Source organism: Leptonotus elevatus, chromosome 15 (genome assembly GCF_054856555.1).
Source record: "Leptonotus elevatus isolate MCC_2025b chromosome 15, RoL_Lele_1.0, whole genome shotgun sequence".
Taxonomy (NCBI): Eukaryota; Metazoa; Chordata; class Actinopteri; order Syngnathiformes; family Syngnathidae; genus Leptonotus; species Leptonotus elevatus.
In genome coordinates, this window is record NC_141253.1 from 20296143 (window position 1) to 20319872 (window position 23730).

The window sequence follows — 23730 nt, forward strand, 5'->3', positions numbered from 1 at the left end:
GCGGACCAGGGTTGAGGACCACTGTACTAATATATACTTGGTTCAATAAAGCTGGTTAAAAAAAATCTGGCTGCAGACCCCCACTGTGAGGTCGGCTCCGGGCTCCACTGTTAGAACAGGAAATGCACGGGGTTCTTTCCAAAATAAAATCGCATATGAACTTCCGATGTAATTGTTTTTTTGTGCTAATCAGTTCCTGTCACTTAACTCTCATTTACTTATTGCATCGCAACACTCTTTTCCTAAATACGTTATATATTATATTTTGTCTTTTTAATTCTTACCCGTCATAAATTTCATTTTATTTTCATCACAAAAGAAAATCGTGACGTGTATGCATTTGCCAGGTGCCTCTCGGAATCTCGATACACGCTTCAGATTTTCTTTTCGTGGATTACTCGATACACGCTCCACAGCCTCGGCATTTTACATCCAATCACTAGAGGACCCAGCCTTGTTTGGACACAGGCAGCCACTGTCCTGCCTGTATGCAGCAACCAATCATATTGCAGCGGGCCGTATCCTTCCAAGAACCGAGTGTGGGATACATAATAATGTTTCTCTCATCCTGTGCTTCTGAGTATCGCACATAATGATGAAGTCACGATGCTAAATTCTTTTTCAGCTTTGTGATCTGTTCGTATACGTCTACGCGCTCTGAACGGGAATGCGTAACAACGCAGAGAAGAATACAAAGACTGGTTGGATACAATTTTGCCGTCTTTGGTGAGTGAGCTACGTAGCAGCTAGTCAATGCGAATGCTATTGGTTCTAGGATTTAACTTGGACTCTGCATCTGAAATTATAGTCGCGAAACTCGTGATTTAGTCTGTCAAATGATTTGAAAGATATGGATTATGGGACATTGTGTCACTTATCTTAGGCGCCAGCACTTTGCTCCCACGAGGAACTCGGCTATGTTTAGGGTATGTTTAGACAGTCGGGCCTTAGTTAGGCTTGTGTATCTATCATTCCGTTGCGCTAGCTAACATGCTTCTTCAGCCTGTCGCATAACATGAAGAATATTTCAGCACGGAGTTCAATCGCCGCAGAATAACCGTGTACTGTTAATAACTGAAAAAGGCAGTGGATATTTGGTATTTCGGTCGGTCAGTCAGGGACTTTTCCTTTCCGGGAAAAAAATATCGTGCATTCTAGTGAATTTTCAGAGTAAAAATGTTGTTGTGACTCCATATTTTTTGCACTTATTTTGTATTAAAATAATAATACAAATAAAATAGGTTGTCATTATAGGTGACAAAAACTGCATCGGGACGTATCGGACATGAATACACAATCCCAAACCACAAAGTGTGAGCATAGTGCTTTGCGGTGGTTAAAGAGAAAATATTATGGGATAATTCTTGCCGAAATTAATAAACCTATTTTACAGAGAAGAAAGCAAATCAATGAAAAACATCAGACACTTTAACCCAGACGTCCACAATTCTTTCACATACCGTGGCGTACCTTGTCCAGCCGGCGTTGCCTCCCAGTTTGTTTTGGTGGAGTGTGTTCGCCTTCTCTCATTGAACGTTCCCATGCTTCTTGGAACTTTACTTTCAAAGCCCAGTTTCAATGACCAGTTGGAGTTCCTTTGTTAATCCCCCCGGAATGATGGCAAGCCCCAACTTCGTTTTTTTGGTATTGATCCGATACCAAGTAAATACAGGTCCAGTATCGCTGATACTGATACTTTTGGAAAATTATGGTAAATAATATTTTTTTTAAATTAAGGTGGTTGTATCAGGGTTTTTCCTGGCTGAAATTGAAGCAGAGGTGGTACCATCCTGACTATGTTGGGAGACTACTGATAATACGGGGTTTCGGTGCCAATACCAGTCTTATTTTAAGGCATAGGTGTCAAACTCCGGTCCTGGAGGGCCGCAGTCCTTCAGGTCTTGGATGTTTCCGTTTTCCAACACAGCTGATATATGATCAGCTCATCAGCAAGCTCTGCATAAGCCTGATAACGATCCTGCTGATTGGAATCACCTTGTGTTGGATGAGGGAAACCTCCAAAACCTGCAGGACTGCGGCCCTCGACGACCAGAGTTTGACACCTATGCTTTAAGGTATCGGTACTCGCGGCGGTGACCAATGGCCACTATTGGCCTTTAATGAGGGACAATGTGGGACACTCCTCAGCAATGCGGCAGCCCCTCCCCGTGGGCAGACTCGCTAATAGTGATTTACCCATTTCGAGCACATATATCCTGTTAGTAAAGAAATATCAAATATAGCAACCGTAATGCAATGCACCTGCGAGATCTAAGTGTAACATAACTGCTTAAAGCACATAAAGCACATTTACTTAGCAAATACAAAGAAAACACAAACCTTCAGAAGTCAGTGGCAAATTTCATGAGTCAAGAAAGTCCATTATTTTCTCCTGTGTGGTTGATCCTCATGTTGTAGAGGCAAAAACAAACAAACACCAGTGATACGGTAACGGCCAGTTTGTGGCGTCATGCTTTGTACATCGCAGGCAAGTGTATTGACATTTTTTTCCCCCCTGCGAATGTTTAGGCAGTGGTTATTTTGCTGTAACCGGCAACCCTCCTGCAAGCGTTATTTTGCCAAGAATGTCTATGATTGGTCAATCAGAGGCGCGAGAAAATACCGTGATTGCTTGTAGACATGACCGAGTATGAATAACACAAATGTGTACGTTGAGGCAACTGAGCGATAGAAATGTGCACGGCGTCTCGTGGCCGAGTTACCGGTCGGTCACTGTAAAATAACCACTGCGGAGTGTTTATCTTGGCCAAACAATAAACGACTGCTTCAGTATTATACAGTCACGGTCAGCTTCTTCTTTTTTTTTTTTTTTTCAAAAGAGTGCGTCTAATCAAGAGTACGCTGAACAACAGGAGCTATTTCTATGTCCTCCTTGCATCTCGTCCTCGTCTTCAGCCTGCACATCCTCTTATCCTTAACGGCAACAGCTTTCCTGCACCATTTGCAAACCATTGTATTTTTTGTATCATATCTGACCTCTTGGAGCCTCCACACGATGCAGGTAGCTCACGCCCACTTTGCTGAAGATGCGACCGAACTGGATGGTCACAGCCTCACACGCTCCAACATTGTTTTTATGCAGCAGCGTATGTCATGGATGTTATGGATTACGTCATCACGTCAATTTCGCGATATTTAAAATTTTAATCACCCAAAAAAATACACCGGTAATATCGTAGAACGTATGATATGGAACACCCCTACTTTTTTTTAGCGCTGTCATATGGAGCTTGTGGAGGCGCGATGTTAATGGTTCTTGGTGGAACAGAATTGTCAACAAATCGCTGCTCCTGGCGGCCGTTTTTCTGCAAATCTCTACTAGTATTTTGATTAATGTCCCTCTTGTCAAAGTTGTCAAACCCGCAATTGAAGGCGAGGGAAGAGGACTATTTGCTAAAATGTAAGGAAGGAAGAAACGTCCGTCACGTCGTGACACTTCCCGCGGCACCTCCAAAATAAAAGTCACTACACAGTTTAGCTGTCAAGACACTTTTATGGTGACGAGGTCTTACAACAATGGCTCTAACTGCGCAAATTAAATTTTCAGAGCCAGTCACCGCACAACGTCTTGTAAGCTTACTTCGAGCCTTGAAACTAATAAATGAATAGTTACACAATGCATTTCACGTACAATAACGATAACAGCGTTTCAGATATGAGGAGAATAATTAGTTAATTAGTCTGTTCATGAAAAAAGAACGGAGTTAGTTTAACCTCCGTTATTCCCAACACTGGTTGTTACCAATTAGGTGGAATTGGACAATTTCCCACGGCACACCAGACAGTATCTCACGGCACACTAGTGTGTCGCGACACAGTTGTTGAGAAACACTGATCTGTTTGACCAAACTAGGGCTGTCACAAATTATTATTTTGATAGTCGACTAATCACCAACAGTAGTTGCCATTAGTCGACGAATAGAAACATATTGTCACTGCCCTAAGAAAAACTTGTATGTCTTTTTTTTGTTTTATTTATATTTATTTTTTAAACGTTTTTGGGATGTCTGCGTTCAGTTTCATCTTATAAATGTAAAAATATAAAAAATAGATGCAAGTGTTTTTCACAGGACAGTGATGATAGGTATTGCACCAACTAGCGGCTGCTCTTTTTAAAACCATCATTAGTTTTCATTTTGAATTCTTTAAAACTATGTACAGATTAATAATTAAAACAATTTAAGATTATAGTACAATGAACTTTGATTAGATTTTGCATCTTGTACCATAATTTCTGACATGTTTATAAATTGATGGTGATGCTGTGGCTTTAGAATTTTTTTTGCAGTAATTATTTAGTGTATTTTAAAATTGAACCAAAAACTATGCAGAGTAGCACTAATACTATGAAACTATTTGTAATATTTCACTCTTCTTTTTCACGCCTTTTTTTTTTTTTTTAAATGTAGGCCTAGAAGGTAGTGAAATCAAATGAGTAAAATTAGGAAAATACACTGTGCTGAACACAACTAAAATGAATACTTGTATTGTTTTTTATTAAATTCTGTTTTATTTAACCAATTTCCCACGGCACACCAGACAGTATCTCACGGCACACTAGTGTGTCGCGACACAGTTGTTGAGAAACACTGATCTGTTTGACCAAACTAGGGCTGTCACAAATTATTATTTTGATAGTCGACTAATCACCAACAGTAGTTGCCATTAGTCGACGAATAGAAACATATTGTCACTGCCCTAAGAAAAACTTGTATGTCTTTTTTTTGTTTTATTTATATTTATTTTTTAAACGTTTTTGGGATGTCTGCGTTCAGTTTCATCTTATAAATGTAAAAATATAAAAAATAGATGCAAGTGTTTTTCACAGGACAGTGATGATAGGTATTGCACCAACTAGCGGCTGCTCTTTTTAAAACCATCATTAGTTTTCATTTTGAATTCTTTAAAACTATGTACAGATTAATAATTAAAACAATTTAAGATTATAGTACAATGAACTTTGATTAGATTTTGCATCTTGTACCATAATTTCTGACATGTTTATAAATTGATGGTGATGCTGTGGCTTTAGAATTTTTTTTGCAGTAATTATTTAGTGTATTTTAAAATTGAACCAAAAACTATGCAGAGTAGCACTAATACTATGAAACTATTTGTAATATTTCACTCTTCTTTTTCACGCCTTTTTTTTTTTTTTAAATGTAGGCCTAGAAGGTAGTGAAATCAAATGAGTAAAATTAGGAAAATACACTGTGCTGAACACAACTAAAATGAATACTTGTATTGTTTTTTATTAAATTCTGTTTTATTTAACCAATTTCCCACGGCACACCAGACAGTATCTCACGGCACACTAGTGTGTCGCGACACAGTTGTTGAGAAACACTGATCTGTTTGACCAAACTAGGGCTGTCACAAATTATTATTTTGATAGTCGACTAATCACCAACAGTAGTTGCCATTAGTCGACGAATAGAAACATATTGTCACTGCCCTAAGAAAAACTTGTATGTCTTTTTTTTGTTTTATTTATATTTATTTTTTAAACATTTTTGGGATGTCTGCGTTCAGTTTCATCTTATAAATGTAAAAATATAAAAAATAGATGCAAGTGTTTTTCACAGGACAGTGATGATAGGTATTGCACCAACTAGCGGCTGCTCTTTTTAAAACCATCATTAGTTTTCATTTTGAATTCTTTAAAACTATGTACAGATTAATAATTAAAACAATTTAAGATTATAGTACAATGAACTTTGATTAGATTTTGCATCTTGTACCATAATTTCTGACATGTTTATAAATTGATGGTGATGCTGTGGCTTTAGAATTTTTTTTGCAGTAATTATTTAGTGTATTTTAAAATTGAACCAAAAACTATGCAGAGTAGCACTAATACTATGAAACTATTTGTAATATTTCACTCTTCTTTTTCACGCCTTTTTTTTTTTTTTAAATGTAGGCCTAGAAGGTAGTGAAATCAAATGAGTAAAATTAGGAAAATACACTGTGCTGAACACAACTAAAATGAATACTTGTATTGTTTTTTATTAAATTCTGTTTTATTTAACCTTTATCCAAAATGTTTTATTTTGCTTCACTAATATGTGTAATTTAAAAGTAGCAAATTGATCTACTCAAACGAAATGTGGAATGCACCTGAAATGAAAGAAATCCTTAAAGATTAGGAGGAACTTTTGTTGTTGTTTTTTTTTTAGCACTGTACTGCATATTATAACAAACTATTTTGTGTTTTATTGTAATGTGTTGTCGTTAAGGGCTTGCGGCAACTTACTATGTCCAAGTTCATAAACGCAACACTGCATGTTTGCGGCTCCCAAGTTGAGAGAGACCTCCGTGTAGGAGTGCGTTTGATGTCAACACCTTCGATGTCAACACGTTCTGTGGCATACAAAAACTGTTTTAGTTATTAATAAACGCGAGTTCTCTTTATAAAGCCTCCAAATCCATAATAGACCTTACAAATATGTTAGCGTACCAAACAGAACATCACGTTACACACACGGTTCTAATGCTAGCTTCAGGGATGTGATTTTTCCGCTAATTCGCGGAATTCCGCTTTTTTTATCTCCAAAAATAAAATGTTACAATTTTTTAAGTGGTAAAAAATCCGATTTCGTCTCTCAACATCGTTCCATTTTAGTGTTTCCGTAACTGAAATGAAACTGATCTTGCGATTGGCTGAAGTCTCCGTGTTGACCAATAAACGCGCTTGTTATAAAGGCATAGGCGTATGCCATTGTTTGTTGACCAATAAACACGCTTGTTATAAAGGCATAGGAGTATGCCATTGTTCATTTCTCAGACGTTTTTGCCGGGTGTTTAAAGAAAGATGTCCGTGATCGAACGCAAAGATGCTCCGCGAGTTAAGGAAATTGACAAGATCGTAAAAAACAAGTTTCGATGGGACTGGTTAGAGAAGGATATATCTACAAATGTTGGAAAGAAGACTGTGACGAATTTGTTCAGTGACTTTATTCGGAAGATCGATCGTGCCGGGAAAGCGCTTTGCATTTGGTGCCATGATACCCATTGACTATGGTGGGAGAGGTTTCAAAGCTCTTGAAAGTCACGCAAAGAGCAAAAAACACGTGAAAGAACTCCAGTCAAGAACAAATTATTCCATCGCTGGAAGTTTCGGCGCCCAAACGAAAACTCCAAAACTTTACGGCCTCCATCCCTTATTGACATCACAATCGGAAGCGGTAATAGAGAGAAGTGATCCACCCCAACAACCTGCACCAGTTGCTGACAGAGTCGTGAATTTTGAGGTCGGTGGTAAACGTTTCAAATTAATCTAAATCAAATTTTCGAAAATATTATAACGTAATAAAAATGGCCATAAATATTTAACATGGTTAATCATTGACACAAACTCAAATGAATGCTGCATGTTTGCACTTTTCAGGTTTCAATATGTTGACTGTCTTGATGTATGCAGTTACAGAGATGATCTTAGTCAATCATGCATTCGACGAATGCATGATTGTGTTTTTACCAGAGCTTGCTGCATGAGGTATTTTATGTTTTTGTTATGCATTATGTATTAAATTAAGAATGATTGATTAAATGATTTATTGCATGGTAAATATATATGATGATATTCTCAGTGATAGTTTTTAAAAGCAAAGGCAGTCCAATGTTTTTGAATGTGACTGATTTTGAGTTGACTAAAACTGCAATTTTATATGGGATAGTTCAATATACATTGAAAATTTATGCTGTTGTTTTGTCTATTTCTTTGTCATCTGAGTGCATTGAAAGTACTTAAAAACACGGAAAACCCATGAGCTCTGGACCTAGCTGAGTGCCCGCGACCCCCAGACCCCCGGCTAAATTTTCAGATAATTTCACTTTGGTCAAATCACATCCCTGTAGCTTCCAGACATGACTACACTATGCCAGAAATGCTATTAGGCATCAGCCACAACATGCTTCCTTTGCTTCTTCACTGCTGTGGTGCCATGGCAGTAGAAGTGAGGTTTACTTCGTAGGGCTGGGATGATCCACTTCTGTTGCGATCAAATCTGGATCCCGATACTTTGGTGGCGCTCCGATATGTATTGCAATATATATTTTTTCAAGTTTTATTTTTTGGCTTTTTTTGGCTAGTATTAACCTCAACATGTGTTTAAAAAAAAAAAAAAAAGGAATCATCCGGGATGGCCCATATTTCACTCACTCATGTTTTTTTCCCCCAGGGAAACAGTATTATCATGCATTATCAATGTCAGCCATCTGTTTTGGTAAATCCGTAAATAATATCAGTAAAAGTGGGGAGCAGACAAAAGTTTTTCTTCAAAATCATTGCACATACTGTACATGAATTTCCCCCAAAAAGTCTCTCAATCCAGACTAACATTACTGTGGCCATCTCCACCTTATGCCCACTTTGACCGAGTGTTGTCACGATACCAAAATTTGGACTTCAATACTATACCTGCATAAAATACCTCGATACCGATAGGATTTACACATTAAGCATGGAAGAATGTTATATTAATGGAACATTAAGCCTTAATATTTAATTTAAGTGCTGTTCAAACATGAAACAGACTGCAACCTGTTTGATAAATGCAGTGGCCAGTTGAGGTGGCTCAGGCATCTGGTTCGGATGCCTCCTGGACGCCTCCCTGGAGAGGTGTTCTGGGCATGTCCCACCGGCGGGAGGCCCCAGGGACGACCCAGGACACGCTGGAGAGACTATGTCTCTCGAATGGCCTGGGAACGCCTTGGGATCCCGTTGAAGTGGCTGGGGACAGAGAAGTCTGGGCTTCCCTCCTAAAGCTGCTGCCCCCGCGACCCGACCCCGGCTGAGCAGTAGTAAATGGATGGATGGATAGATGAATTCAAAGCAATCAATTATCCTTCACATTTGCAATTCCCAAGTGCAATGACAATTGGCCGTCTAAAAATCCCAGAATAGATTGTGGCTGACACTTGTGTAAACTGCAAGTAGAACTTATGCACTGCTGAACCAAATTGAATGAGTCATGTACTGGTTAGTGTACTCGCCCTGTGAGTAGCAGGTGCCTGGTTCACGACCCGCTCAAGTTTTTTTTCCCCCTTCTTCTTCTTTCCTCTCGCTTCTCCTCCCTTCCTCCTCGACGATTTCTTGTGGCAAGGAGACGTTTTGTTTCAAATGTTGAAGAATTGATGGCTCTCATGGCCATTCAGAGTAGAGGAGTGCTCAAACGCAGAGCTTCAGCAGCAGGCTGCAGCCGGCTCGCTGGGCGCGCCAACCACACAGGGAGAGGCGGGGTTTTACTGAACCGGGTGTTTTCCTTCCACATAAAAATAAATAACTAGCAAAACATCTAATATTTCATAAAAAATTACATCGCCATGGTATCAAAGGTAAGATTTAATCATTATATGCCTTTAGTTAACTGTGGAAGGCCTTAAAATAACGTGATGTAATCCCTTGGTCAATTTAATGTTGTTGTTGTTTTTTTTACATCTATACTATTAGTTGGTCACACGTGTGTTATTTTTGACAAATTATTTACCAATAAAATAACTATAATAGGTAATAAAAGAAAATAATGATTCATTCATACAGTAATAAAAGATAAGTGATATATATTTAAAGTGTTGATTTCATAATATTTATTTATGAAATGTGTAAAGAGGCAGAGTCCATTTTTTTTTTTATTTATTATTTTTTTTTTTTTACATCTATACTATTAGTTAGTCACACGTGTGTTATTTTTGACAAATTATTCACCAATAAGATAACTATAATAGGTAATAAAAGAAAATAATGATTCATTCATACAGTAATAAAAGATAAGTGATATATATTTAAAGTGTTGATTCCATAATATTTATTTATGAAATGTGTAAAGCCATTTGTATTTTTTTTGTAATTGTATTTTTATTTGGGAACAAACACAGCAAATCAACATTTCAATCATTAACACGAGAAATAAGAAACAAAAGAATGTCATCTTCCCGATTTTTTTTGTGTGTGTGTTTTGGTCCAGTTTTGACTGTTGCCGTTCAAATACTGTCCCACAATACTACCTCCACCGTATGAGATTAAATAATGTACATAAATACTTTAACAAAACAATAGGGACTAGCACTCATTTATAGACAACTTTGAAAACCAAAATTCAGAACTATGCACATAACAAGGGGTGATTGGGGTGAGGGGTTTGTCTGAGCTGCTGCCAAAAAAATAAAATAAAATGAGTAACCCTCACTAATTAAACATCATGTCAGAGAATCGGGGTCAAATAAAGTCTGCTCTCTTGGGTTAAATTAATGTAATCCAACTATTCCAGATTTGGTAGAATTTGTCTTTCTGGAGTCTTAATTCGATATGTCAGTTTTTTAATTCTAAATATCTCCAGAACTATTCCAATCCAATCATCTAGCGTTGGCTGCTTCGGGTTGAGCCATCTCCTTGTAATTGATTTCTTACTTGCCACCAAGAGTAGTTACAGCAACTTTATTTATCTCCTCTGTTCCACAATAGGAACATGACCCAAATATACAATGTAGGACTTTAATTATAAGTACCTGTGGAATTCCTTCTGTGCTAAACCGTATTTGTTTCTCAGGGTCTCAAAGCTGTGAACAGCTTTTTTAATGAGTTAATAAAAAAAATGTTGATAGCCCATACCTATACTATATATACATACTCCATGATCTCAAGGCTGAATCGAGTCTATTTTGGACAAATTCAGAATCATAAGCAAAAAGGGGTGTGAATTGCCTAGTACCTTTCGATTCGTATCACAATTCATAGGTCACGATTCGATTAGATTAATCCCGATGTGAATCTATAAAGTGATGATTGCGATTTATTTTTATTGTTTTACTCAAATTTAGAAAATACTAATCAGCAAACTTGTACATGTACACTGTAAGATTTGTATGAAATTTTATTTATTTATCTGAAAATTCAGGCTTATAACTGAGCCACTGCATTTAGCAAACAGGTTGCAGTCTGTTTCATGTTTGAACAGCACTGAAATAAAATATTAAGGCTTAATGTTCCATTAATATAACATTCTTCCATGCATCTTCCATCGATTCGAGAATTGCGCGCTGTAATATCGCGATATATTGCCGAATCAATTTTTTTTCTAACACCCCTATAAGCAAACCACCTAAACACTTTTAATAACTTGTGAATCCCATAGGAATTAATCAATGTCTGCCAAGCCTGGAGCGTGTGAGTCAGCCATGGATTCCCTATCCCTTTTAACTTATCCATCAAGCCCTTGTCCGCTTGGATGGGGAATTGTGTTGACATACCTGCCTCCATGTTGCTGTGTATGTGTCATTGCACCAATATAGGATAGGAGTAATCTATGCCGCATAATAATAGTTCCTCAGGCAGGGAAGGCCCAATCCTCCACCCAAAGGTTTCCTTTGGAAGTTGAAGAGTGACATACTTTATCCTGTGTTTTTTTGCCATGCCAAATAAACCTTGATATCCATCATCTGCAAGTTCCATCTGTGTAGGTAGCTCAAAAAAGCCTTGAAAGATCACTAGTCAATTGTATTCCTAGGTATTTAATATTCTCATTTTCCCACTTTAAATTATTTGCGTAGGGTTGCGGTGGGGGTATAGTTAAGTGTCATCACCTGCGTTTTTGAAATGTTAACTTTATAGCCCGAAAGCCTACCAAAGTCATTTAAGGATAACATCAGTTCCTTAAATGAGCTCTTTGGCGTCCCCAAACTAACCAAAACATCATCAATCTGATTTTTGTATTTTGTCTTATTGATTGGCCTAGTGTCTCTATAAATAAATAAAAAAGTAGGGGTGACATTGGACAGCCCTGCCTACATCCCCGTTCCAGGGGGAAACTTCCAGATAAATCCCCATTGATCTTAATCCGCGCTGTGGGCTTATCATACAATGCTTGAACTACTCTAATGAACTTGTCCCTAAAACCAAACTTCTTCAACACTTTATATATAAAAGCCCATCTGACCGAATCAAAGGCCTCGACATCCAGACTCCCTATTATTGTTTGCAATTTATTCTTGTGGATATAATCCATCCATGATATGCAGTACCCTTCTGATATTATCAGTTGTTTCCCTCTGGCGAATAAACCTAGTCTGATCTAAATTGATGAGGACCGGTAGCAGCTTTCTAGTCTATGGGAAAGAATAGAAGTAAATATCTTATAATCCAAATGTCAAAAACGTCTCAGTATAATTTTTTCCTATTACCGGTACTTAAAAAAATAAATACGAGACAGCCCGCCCACTCTGTTTTAAAGGCAGGTACACATACACGCATGGCCGCCTGTCTACTGATATATGGAAAACGCCTTAAGTAAGCAACACGCCTCTTTCAGCGTGTGTGCGAGAGGGCGCAGGAAGATGGCTTCTCGTACTTGAGCGCTCGCTGGACGTGCCCTCCTCGTTGAGAAGTATGACGCGCTAATTAAGGCTCCACGGGAGCGCGTAAGTAGAGTGGAAGCCACGCGACAGCAATTGGCATTGCCTACGCATGTTTTCAATAAACATATGAAGAACACACGTGTGGTTTTAAATTTTCAGTTTTAGAAACGTTTTTTAACAAGAGCAAATGTTTTTCGTGGAGAAGCAGAAGAAAAAGCAGCAATCAGTCCTGCAGTGGACTCAAGGTGTGTTCAATGAACAGGCACACAGTAGGAAATCACAGTTATGCATAGAAAAAGCTCAGACGACTGACAGAGCAGCAGACACAGGTTGTGACGCATTTTTGACACGTCCCTTAAAAATAAGTGGAGTGTGAATTATTTGTTCCCAGTATGTAGTATTTGATTACACATTTGACTAATTGGGAGCGAAATGGAGAAGAGCAAGGACATGCACGCACACTCTAGCAACGTTACATTGAGTCATTGGAGTGCCACTGTATTGCCAATATTTAAAACGGATGACATCAAATGCAGTCAAATACAGTACTTCAAGAATATGGCATGCAATGTGAAAGGACATACAGTATAAACATAAATATATACAGTATGTACATAAATTAACATGTATACATCCCAATATTTTGAATTGATAATAAATAAAAATAATTTGAAGTTCTTTTTTCAGTTGAAATGATGTTTTAGAGTTTTGTTGAGGTACCTTTTCAGTACCGGTATCGAGGTATTTTATGCAGGTATAGTATTGAAGTCAAAATGTTGGTATCGTGACAACACTAATCCAAATTAAGTACATTGATTGGTCGATAGCTTCCACACTCCTGTTTGTCTTTCCCCTCTTTTGGGATAACTGAAATTATTGCCTCTCTCCAGGAAGGTGGAATTACCCCCTCCTGTAATACAAGATTAAATGTTCTAACTAATAGTGGAGTTAGTTCCTGCCTTCGGCATCGGTACCAATGGGAATCATATCCATCAAGGCCAACCGCCTTTCCTGATTTCATCCTAGAGATGGCAGCATCAATTTATTCTGCTGAAATTTGCTTTATCAAGTTCACATTATGGAAAGTCTGTAAGCACTGGTAAATCCAGGAAGCCAAGGAAGGCCTTAATGTGATTTTTGTCCGAGGCCTTAGGTTGGGAATATAGATCTCTGTAGGAAGTTTCAAAACTTTCCTGAATCCTCGCCAATTCAGTCTCTAATACCTTAGTTTTAGGATTCTTAATTCTATATATAGTACTTTCCTCCTGTTGTTTTCTCAATTTATATGCCAGATATTTGACTGATTTCCCACCCATCTCATAGTATTTCTGTTTTAGATTTGTTAATTTTTTTAGCCTCCTGTGTATAAATATCATTTATTTCCCCTTGTAACTTTTTGATGTCCCTCTTTGTGATAGGATTTGGGTCATTTACATCCTCCAGTTTCGCTTTCAATTCCGCCTGTAGCTCTGTTAGTTTTTGCCCTTTGAGTCGTTTAAGATGCATAGTTATGGAGATTAAATTGCCCCCTCAGCGTGTCCCATAGAGTAATAGGTTAGATTTCTCCCGTGTCATTGACTTCCAGAAAAATCTTTGTTATACTTAATTTTTGAGACAGTGACAGGGTCATTGAGTATATTAGAATTTAATCTCCACTTCTTCCTAGCAATCTGAATACACAACAAAATAGGGCTATGATCAGATAGATCCCTTGTTAGTATGTTGCAGGTTTTAACCTTAAATCTATCTATATTAAACAAAAAAATAGTCAAGTCTAGCATAAACTTTGAACGAGTTTGAATAATGTGTATAATCTCTTGTAGATGTGTGTAACTCCCGCCAGGCATCCATTATCCCCATTTCTGCCAAATCGCTAATTTTCCTTATTAGTGGGGTGGTTTGGTTTGATGAATTTGAGGAAACTAGTGCGAGATTAAGACGAAAGTTAAAATCTCCCCCACATATAACAACACCCCGGGAATCAATTATCAGGTTCAAAACACTCCTATAGAATAACCAGTAACTTCCAGGTGGAGCATATACATTTATAATTGTAATATCACATCCTTTTATCTTCCCAATTATTTTAACATATCTAATTTCTTCATTACAAATTTCAGAAATATGTTCATAGTTAAGTGTTCCCGAAATGAGGAATGCCACTCCTCTCTTATGTTTTGCTTTATCAGATAAGGAAAACATAAATTTAAAACCTTTTCTTTTTAATCTCAGGTGTTCACTCTGGTTCAAGTGTATCTCTTGACGTAAAGCAATCTGGGCGTTTTCTTTCTGTAATTTAGATAGTATCTTGTTATTTTTTATCACATCAAAACCCTGTTTACATTAAGAGAGAATTTTCACTGAATTGAAAAATTTAATTTGACCAAATCTCACATCCCCTAAAGCAGCAGACAGACCCCCTCCCCCAGGGAAAGAACACAAAAATATGTAAAGAACTTATATATATATATACTGAAACAAAAGTCTGAAACTCAAACACACCTAACCACACTTCCAGCAGTGTTTCTCTACCACTGCCTCCCTCAACCTTTCAGGGAAAACCCTTATTTAGACCCCCTACTAAAATGGCCCTCCCAATGATGATGATTAATCCCCCATTTAGCTTGACGCTATTTGTAATTCACCCTTTCACCCAAGTCAAGTACTTGCAGCTTATCCTTGTATCTCGAAGTCTCCCATTTCTGCCGCTGCCGTCTCCCTCCAACCAGCTGCCACAACGCGAACCTCTGTAGTTTGTCGCTGAGTGTTGCCGGCAGTTTGATAACTTTTACAGGGAATCCCCGCTTTGCCAGATCTGATGTCGCTTCATCCATCGAGTTGTAGATGGTCGCTCCTATATCATAAAAAAACTTCAAGCGGGCTGGGTAGAGGGTACTTGAAATTATTTAAGTTTTGGGCCCTGAATCTATAATCTATGAAGGTTTGACTTTTTGAATTGGAATTACGGAAATTATTAAACTTTTAGAGGATATACAAATTTTGGGACGAGCACCTGTAGTTAAGGTCAGATACTACAGAATAAGGACCCGAAAATGTAGCCTGAAACTGAGATGCAACTAAAGGTAGTGTCAGGTTCAATAAGCTGACGCTGAAACGGTTGACAAAGTCAATCAAATTCGTTTCCAATCATCTTGTAACAGTGCGAGGGGACCTCACACTTTATGACCAAAGGTCATTAGGACTGAATCCTGTATTCTCCTGAACCACCTCACGAGTGGCCAACAGCATCCAGGGCAGAGCCTCCTCCCAGTCACCCTGCATCTGGACACAGAATGAACGCAACATCGATTTTAGCATCTGATGGAACCTCTCGAGCGCACCCTGACTTTGAGCGTGATAGGCAGATGAAAAATTGTGTTTAACCTTCAATTGCTTCAAAACCACAGAAAAAAAGTGTTTCGAGCCAAAATTCGAACCTTGGTCTTACTGTATAATCCGAGGAAGCCCAAAAACCGAAATAAACTGCGACTTGGCTGTAAATACTGCTAAAGACGGATACCTTGTAGTCTGACACATCACCGTTGACAAGACCAACACAGTCCATAAGCAAATGCTCAAATGGCTGCCCAAATCTGCAGTACAGTAGGACGAAACTGTACAGGCACAACCACTTAATACACTGACTCCCCCACAAAGCTCTCAAACGGAGGTGTCCATTTTTGCATTAGCATCCCATCATGCACAAAGTAACACAGAACTGTCTCTCACCTGTGACGAACAAACCAACTCCATGAGACCCTTCAATGTGTCATCTTCTTCACCAGCTCGACACAGGAAATAGACCAATGTCACAATCAGGAACAACGTCACATTCTACTTAAGACCTGGACCGAGTCACAACAATAACACCAGGATTGCTTGTCAGCCGAGCTGGAGGAGGAACCTCAGCCCAAACTCTGCTACCAGCACGCCCGCGAGTGAAGCCAGTGAGGTGCAGAAAAAGTACAGAAAAAGTACATGTGTGTGGAAATTGGACCACCAGAGCTCCAGCGAGGAGCGCGGCCTTTCAGTCCAGCGTGGCCGCATTCGACAACTGGAAACAGGAATGAGTCGCATGTTTGTTTAGCGCATTTTCACTAAATTAGCTTTAAAAATGGGAAACATTTGGATGGAAACCCCATAGAACAGGCAGCCCTGTTATGCAGGTACCTGTATGTGAACTCTGATGGGCCACAAGAAGAAATGGTCTGAATCACAGTATACCTATTATGCACGTTCTATTTTGTTGTTTTTTTGTTTCCCCAAATCCTCAAAATAAAAAATGACATAAAAAAAAAGATTTCTTTATAGAATTGTTATAATTGTATCAATGCAATGAAACATAACACATTGGAAGATAAACTTAAAGCATGTCAGCCACCCAGAGCGAGTGGGTTGTTGACAAATCTCCAAGGACAAACACAAATGTCCCTTTTCCTCTCATCTGGGCTGTTTTGTCGGTCACGGTCCTCAGCTCTGTGAGGGTTGGTCTTAAGACGGTTTCTTAACTCTTTGACTGCCATAAACGTTATATAACGTTTAGTTAAAACCTACGGATGGGCGCCGAGGACGTTAAAAGACGTTCACTATGTTATTTTTTTTTGGGGGGGGGAAACTGGTGGAGGAAAGCCTTGGGCAGCTGTGCTGAAAGTATCAAGCAGATCTAGTTAGTATAATGACTCGTTTTGGCCCCTAGATGGCAGCGATGACTCTCTTTGGACAAGATTGGGTAGGAGTGAGTAGAAGACGTGAGGCGGAGCTAGAGTGTTGAGGGGACAATGGCTGATGATGCAAAAATGGCTGATGAAGCAACAATGGCGACCGGTTGCAAGCAGCTCACGCATTTTTTTCAAAGACGGAAAGCATCGATCAATACTAAAAAGCGCATTGATGTCGACGATGATGATGATTCCGAGCTTGACGCCAAAGTTGGAAGCCTTGACGCGACCGTTATGATCACGTAGTAAGCCTCACCGGCTAGCGACGCTAACGCCGGAAAACGCGCAGCACAACCGACCGGGTACTTCTGCACAAGCGGACATTCGATTGGACGATGGAGAGGAGTCGAAAAGCATCGACCAATGCACATTGATGATGATGATGATGGTGACTCCCGAGGTTGACGCCACAGTTGGAAGCATTGACGCGGCCGTTATTCTCTTGTCATAAAGCCTCACCGGCTAGCGCTGCTAACGCCGGAAAACGCAGAGCTGCACAAGCGGACATTCGATCGGGCGATGGATGCATATTCATCGGAGGAGCGGGTACAGTCTGATCACGGAGAAGACACTGGTTCTGGACTACGATGCCACCATGAATGGAGTGGATAAGATGGATCAGAACATCTCTTACCACCCGGTATAGGAACCGAAGGACATGAGGAAGCCAGAGTGTAACACCACCGTAACGTAACCGTAGCATGATCCTGATAGTAGACTTGATGGCAACACACACTGCAGTATATACTTGCTATTCCCCAGAAAAAACGTCCGGCAAGAAAGTGTAGCTTTTGCACGCGAAGAGGCAATTGCAGTGAAACTAATTTGTTGTGCAAATCCTGTTGCGTCTCCTTGCACGCAGGGGAGTGTTACACAAAAAGAAAAATGTCGTCGAAACATCCACATAATTGTAAATAGTACCACAGTTGCACACATTTGTAAATAGTTTGCCAAATTGTTGTCAAATTGTTACACTGTTGAATGTAAATAAATGTATTTTGCTATCAAAAAACACTTTTTCATTCTTGGTGGTAGTGTTTTATAGAAGTAAAGCACTATTTAGGTGTTTGTGGCATCATTCATGGACAAAAAGAAGTGTAAAATTCACTAGAGTGCATGAAATAATATCGTTTCACTAAAAGCTTGATTTCTCCGTATTTTGGTCCAAAACAAGCGCATTTGGGTGAAACTAACCATTTTCTATTGTTGATTACTAAAGAACGGAATAAGGTAGAAACAAACTTTTTTTTTCTGATGAAAGATGAAAGTTCAATCTCTCTTTTTGGTAGTATGTGTGTTTCCATAGTCCAAACAGAAAATTTTCTGTGGACCTTGAAAGATCAGTCAAAATGCTTAAATCGGCTGGCACTCACAGCATCCCTTTTCTGAAAACGTCTGGCAGTCAAAGAGTTAATGGAACAATGTCAGGCCTTACAATTGTGGCTAAAGACCTAGTGTCCACCAGGGCTGTGCAAAAAATGTCCCCATTCTGCAAGCAAACATGACTCGGGTCCACCATGTCTGTCCAACCCACCATTACAACGGTCTCACCCTAGACGTGTTGGTCCCTGCACACAGCTCCTTCACATGCAGGTTGCATTTCCTGGTAAACAACTTGAGAGGTCAACGTAGTCCGGTCGACACTGACCCTTTTCAGTTTCCCTGCTTCTTCAACTTCTTTGGGCAGTGGCGAAGCAGATGACCTGGTTGCCCACACCCCAGCAGACAGCAGGGCGTGCTGGTTGATCACTCCCTTCCTCGATTTGTGCTGGGCAGCTCTTTATTATGCACACTAGCTCCTCCAACCTTGCAGGTCTGCGCTTTTCCCTCTCCGACGTCGCATCTCCCAAGGCTGCTGGGTGAGCGAGCTGGACGTGCATGCGCAGCTCATCCGGTCTGAGAGCTTTGATAAACTGGTTGCGTATCATTTCATTTTGGACCACGTCGGGCATTTCAGCACATGTGCGCCGACCCAGGCTCTCTATCTCATGAGCAAGGCAATGAAGCGGCTCACCTGGCTTTCGATCACCCTGCTTAATTTAACAGTCTCTCAAGTTAAACTCTCCAAACCACCTTTGGAACGTACCCACCAGCGCGCCGTAATCGAGTCTCTTTGTTCTTCAGTAGCAGCAAACTCGGTGTAGCGTCCTCTGTCAGCGCCAGCTGCACAGCTTTCGCTTTTTCTGACCACCCTGCTGCATCAGCTACCATCTCCAATTGTGCTCTGTAGGCCTCCCAACTGCCCTTTCCGGAGAACTTAAGCGCTTTGGTGTCAGGCCACGCGAACTCCTGGGCGCTGCCATGCATGTTTACATCCAGCCGGGCCACTGCGACATCTCGCGGGACGTCATCACGCAGTCACGCGGGCTCACGCTTATTTCAGAGCAAAATACCAGTGTTATGGCGACTGCTCTTGGTGCTACTTGATGCAGCATGTCAAATACACAGCCCACGGCTTCTTCTTTTAGCTTCCGCCGAGTGGGTCGCCGAACATCCTCGTACGCAAAAGCCGGGTGAAAGACGGTGAATCCAAAACTTCTGACACCAAATTTAATGCCCTTACATGTGATCAAGGATGCACACAGTCACCAATTCAGTCTGATCGCTTTTAAATAATAATATTAAAAAAGCGGTACAAACACGAGCTGCTGTTAGCCGCGACTCATGCTCATGTAGCGATTATTTGGGTTGCCGTAATGGCTTATGAAAAATGTAGACGGTACTGAGGGGAGTTGTAATTTGCAAAATAAACTATAAAAATCCTATTATCAAGTATTCATAATCTGAAGTTGCTACTTAAATTAATCATGGAGTTCGTTGCTTTAATAAGAGAATTACTAATCCACTCAGTAAACAAATGATTCGGCAGAAATTGAATTTCTAGACAACCAATTTATTTAGTAAACACACACATATATCAGTCACAGCCTAACCTATTAATGAAACGGAATAAAAAAAATGTGAATCAAATATAAAAAGAAAACATGCAACCTAACGAACTAAGATAAAAAGGGAATGAAAAAAGGTAGATGGGGAATAGAGATGGAAGTGTTTTGACCAGTCAACCCTCTTATTATTTGAATAAAAGCGTTGCACCAGTAGTATATGGTCAGATTGTAATGTAGGCGCACTAAGGGACTGGTTCAGGTACATGGGAGAGAGAGAGACTCGGCAAGAGACTCGGCGAGCGTCGGCGAGCGTCGATCCTCATTGGAAGAAAACTCCGTTGGAGGCAACCTGGGCGGTCAGCGCACGCGCAGGTGGAATGCTGCACTGGAGTCTCTGGCTGATGGTGATGGGCGCACGACTGAGAGGCTGCTGCAGGTCTCCAGTTGGTGGCGAGGTGCACGCGCGGCGTGGAGGCTGCGGCAGGTCCTTGGCTGGCACAAGTCCCGGTTGGTGGTGATGTGCTTGCGCGGTTGAGAGGCCGCAGTCAGTTGGTTGGGGAGCTGCGGGGCGTCTCAGGCGCACGGCTGGAGCAGGGATGGATCGCTGACGCGCAGCAGCTCGGTGCCTAACAGCTGTCGTGGAACCGGGTCGGCGGGGCGCTGCGTGATTCAGAGAGCGGAAGGTAGGTGGGTCGGCTCTCGGCAGGAACAGACGCGCGTTTTGGGGACGCGCAGTGTGGTTACGAGTCTTTGCGTGATGCGTGCTTTGGGGCGCGCGGTGTGGCTCAAGTCCAGGGATCAAAGAAACAAGCCACACGGTCGCTCTCAGTGTTCGGCGACCACGTCTCTCGTGAGGGTCAGTTCATGGGGCAAGAGGAGAAGAGGGAGAGGAGTGAAGAAGAGGTGAAGAAGAGGGGAAAGTTCCCTTCGCGCTGGCTTTTAAACTGGTGTACCAGGGGGTCGGAGTAGTAGTCCCGCCTCTTCCGTGCACTTGAAGCAGATTTGGTCGACTGAGACCAAGCTTTTGGGATAGCATTTGATAAATTTTTTTTATCAGAATTGACAAGCCAGATGCTTCATTTATCATTCTGAACACATTTCAAACATTACCGCGATCATAAAGTTATTGAATCCGCTAAGCTTACTAATTAGTTAAACTTAGATGGCTGCAGAAGTTACACACATTTATTTGAGATAGAAATACAGGTTGTGTACAAAGATAAACAACAGGAGTTACTTGATGTCAGTCAAGTACATAGAGTCCGTGTATGTCCCGAATTATGTAGACTTCAGATTAATTAGGAGCGGCAGGATTCTTGAGGATAATACCGATCGTGACCGCTGGAGGGTACTGTTGTACCGTATAACTTCCAAAGGGCGTTGTTTCCAACAACACATGGCTGATTGCTGTGGATAGACCAGACCATAAAAGTGGTCTGGGGACTGATAAGCATTCTTATCGCTAGTTTGCTTGCTAAACAGGCTTTTAGATCTCGGTAGGCGCTGAAGTATGCGTTTCCTGTGGGTTGTAAAAACGAAATCCAGTCCCTGCTGGAGGGAAATTCAAAGAGTTTTTCCTTTTTGAACTGTCTCTGGTTGGTTTGAGAAAAACAGGGTTGAGGCTTGCACACACATTCCCCAGAGGGACGTGTTTAAAAAGGCAAATAAATAAAAAGAAATTAGGGTGACGGGCAATATTCGTTATACTCATGCGCTCCTCAACAGACTAACTAACTGAGCCAACTTCAACGTCACATCCTACCTAACCGGTCCCACACTTAAATACACACAAAACGAACAAACACTACAGTATTACTAAAATTATTCATCAAATGGTGGCCAGGTAAAAACTTTTTTTCAAATAACAGTAATTGCTATCTTCCTTTTGACTGCAGAACTATACAGAGATGCCTGAAGTTCGGGACTTTTCTGAGGTTTTGCCAGAGACGCCCATGGACCCAATCACTGGAGTTGGTGTTGTAGCCTCCAGGAGCAGAGCACCAACTGGTTATGATGTTGTAAGATCATTTACTCTTAATATAATTGTCATAAACATCATAAATCGTCAGCATTTTTGTCTATCCATCTCATACAGTGCAGAAATGCATGCAGAATCTCCTGTCACACTCCTGCGATGCATATGAAGTCAGTTTTTACACTTGCATTCACATCATGATAATCAATGGACTCTGTTGATTCTAGGTTTCAACAACAACTGATGGTCTGGATGCTGATCTTTGGAAAGATGGGCTTTTCAAGTCCAAGGTGACCCGGTACCTGTGCTTCACCAGAGTATTCTCAAAGGAAAATGTAAATATACTATTCTAGCTGTCTGTGCATGCAACTGCAAATACAGTAATTCCCAGCCTATTTTACAGCGTTGAAAAAATAGCAACAAATGCAAAAAATAAATAAATAAATATATATATATATATATATATATATATATATATATATATATATATATATACACACCGTATTTTTACGACTATAAGGCGAACTTAAAAGTCTTAAATGATCTCAAAAATCGACGGTGCGCCTAATAGTGAGGTGCGCCTTGTGTGTGGACCAAGGTCCAAAATCTGACTGACTGTGTGAGGACTTCCCGCACACATTGCTTATTAGGGGTGTGAATTGCCTCGTACCTGGCGATTCAATTCGTATCACGATTCATAGGTCACGATTCGATTCAATACCGATTAATCCCGATATGAATCTATAAATTGATTACTGCGATTTAAAAAATGTTTTTTTTAATTTTTTACTCAAATTTAGAAAATACTAATTAGTAAAATTGTACATGTACACTGTAAGATTTGTATGAAAATGTATTTATCTGAAAATTCTGGCTTATAACTGAGCCACTGCATTTAGCAAACAGGTTGCAGTCTGTTTCATGTTTGAACAGCACTGAAATAAAATATTAAGGCTTAATGTTCCATTAATATAACATTCTTCCATGCTTAATGTGTGAATCCTAACCCTAAGTAAGACGTTTTGTTGAATATTCCCATAAAAAATGTATGTTTAAAAATTGATTCGGCCGCATATCGAATCGAATCGAGAATTGCGCGCTGTAATATCGCGATATATTGCCGAATCAATTTTTTCTAACACCCCTATTGCTTATATACAAGAAAGGCGGACCTGACTGAGGACAGACATGAGAGCACGGAAGTCAATTTGGTGGCGAGTTCTCCAGCTCATCCTGCTCCACCCCCACGTGTTCGCTCTGCCAATCGTGATTTGTTATGTTCAAACTTATGCCAGGGCGCTAAAGCATGCATGTTCAGTGAGCATGTGTCCTATTTTTTTCTTTTTTGCTTGTTTCAGAGCTTAACGAGCCACTTACAAGTTAATTGTTTGATTGACAGCTCCCTCCAAAACAGAGCGGTCTGTTCGCACAGTGAGGGAGGGAGATGGAACATACCAAATGCAAAGGGGTGTCCGGGCTAAACTACTACATACAGTAGTGTATTGTTTCCTTTTTTTCCTTTATTTTTTAAATGCTCTATTGAACAACGTGCACTTACAGCAACAGACATAGCAAAAGTCACTTTGAAGTAGTGCAAGTCTATACAGTGTAGCTAAACAGATCACACCACATACAAAAGACACCAGATTGGTTTTTCCCACGCATCACCTTTCCTTCCTTATCTTCGTGACTCAAATGCGCACATCTCTCTGCCGCTGTGAAAAATAAAGTTCAGCAAATGAACGCAGAGCTTGCTATCATTCCGGGAGGCTGG

The 23730-nt window shown here is 40.2% G+C and overlaps 1 protein-coding gene across 8 annotated transcripts in view; it reads left to right on the plus strand.

The window, feature by feature from the left end:
- Window positions 1–368: 368 nt before the first annotated feature.
- The window catches only part of mvb12ba (multivesicular body subunit 12Ba), a 101002-nt gene continuing 77640 nt past the window's right edge, over window positions 369–23730 (plus strand). For 5 of the 8 annotated variants that reach the window (XR_015097187.1, XM_086095846.1, XM_086095852.1 and 2 more), the window contains exons 1-3: window positions 374–726; window positions 21877–21999; window positions 22184–22291. Coding sequence is in view for 7 of the 8 variants with exons in the window: in XM_086095846.1 (XP_085951972.1) it covers window positions 21889–21999; window positions 22184–22291 (219 nt within the window). In the remaining variant the exon portion in view is untranslated. Of the gene's footprint in view, window positions 727–21876; window positions 22000–22183; window positions 22292–23730 lie in introns of all 8 variants that reach the window. The other 3 variants (XM_086095847.1, XM_086095845.1, XM_086095848.1) reach the window with 3 other exon arrangements.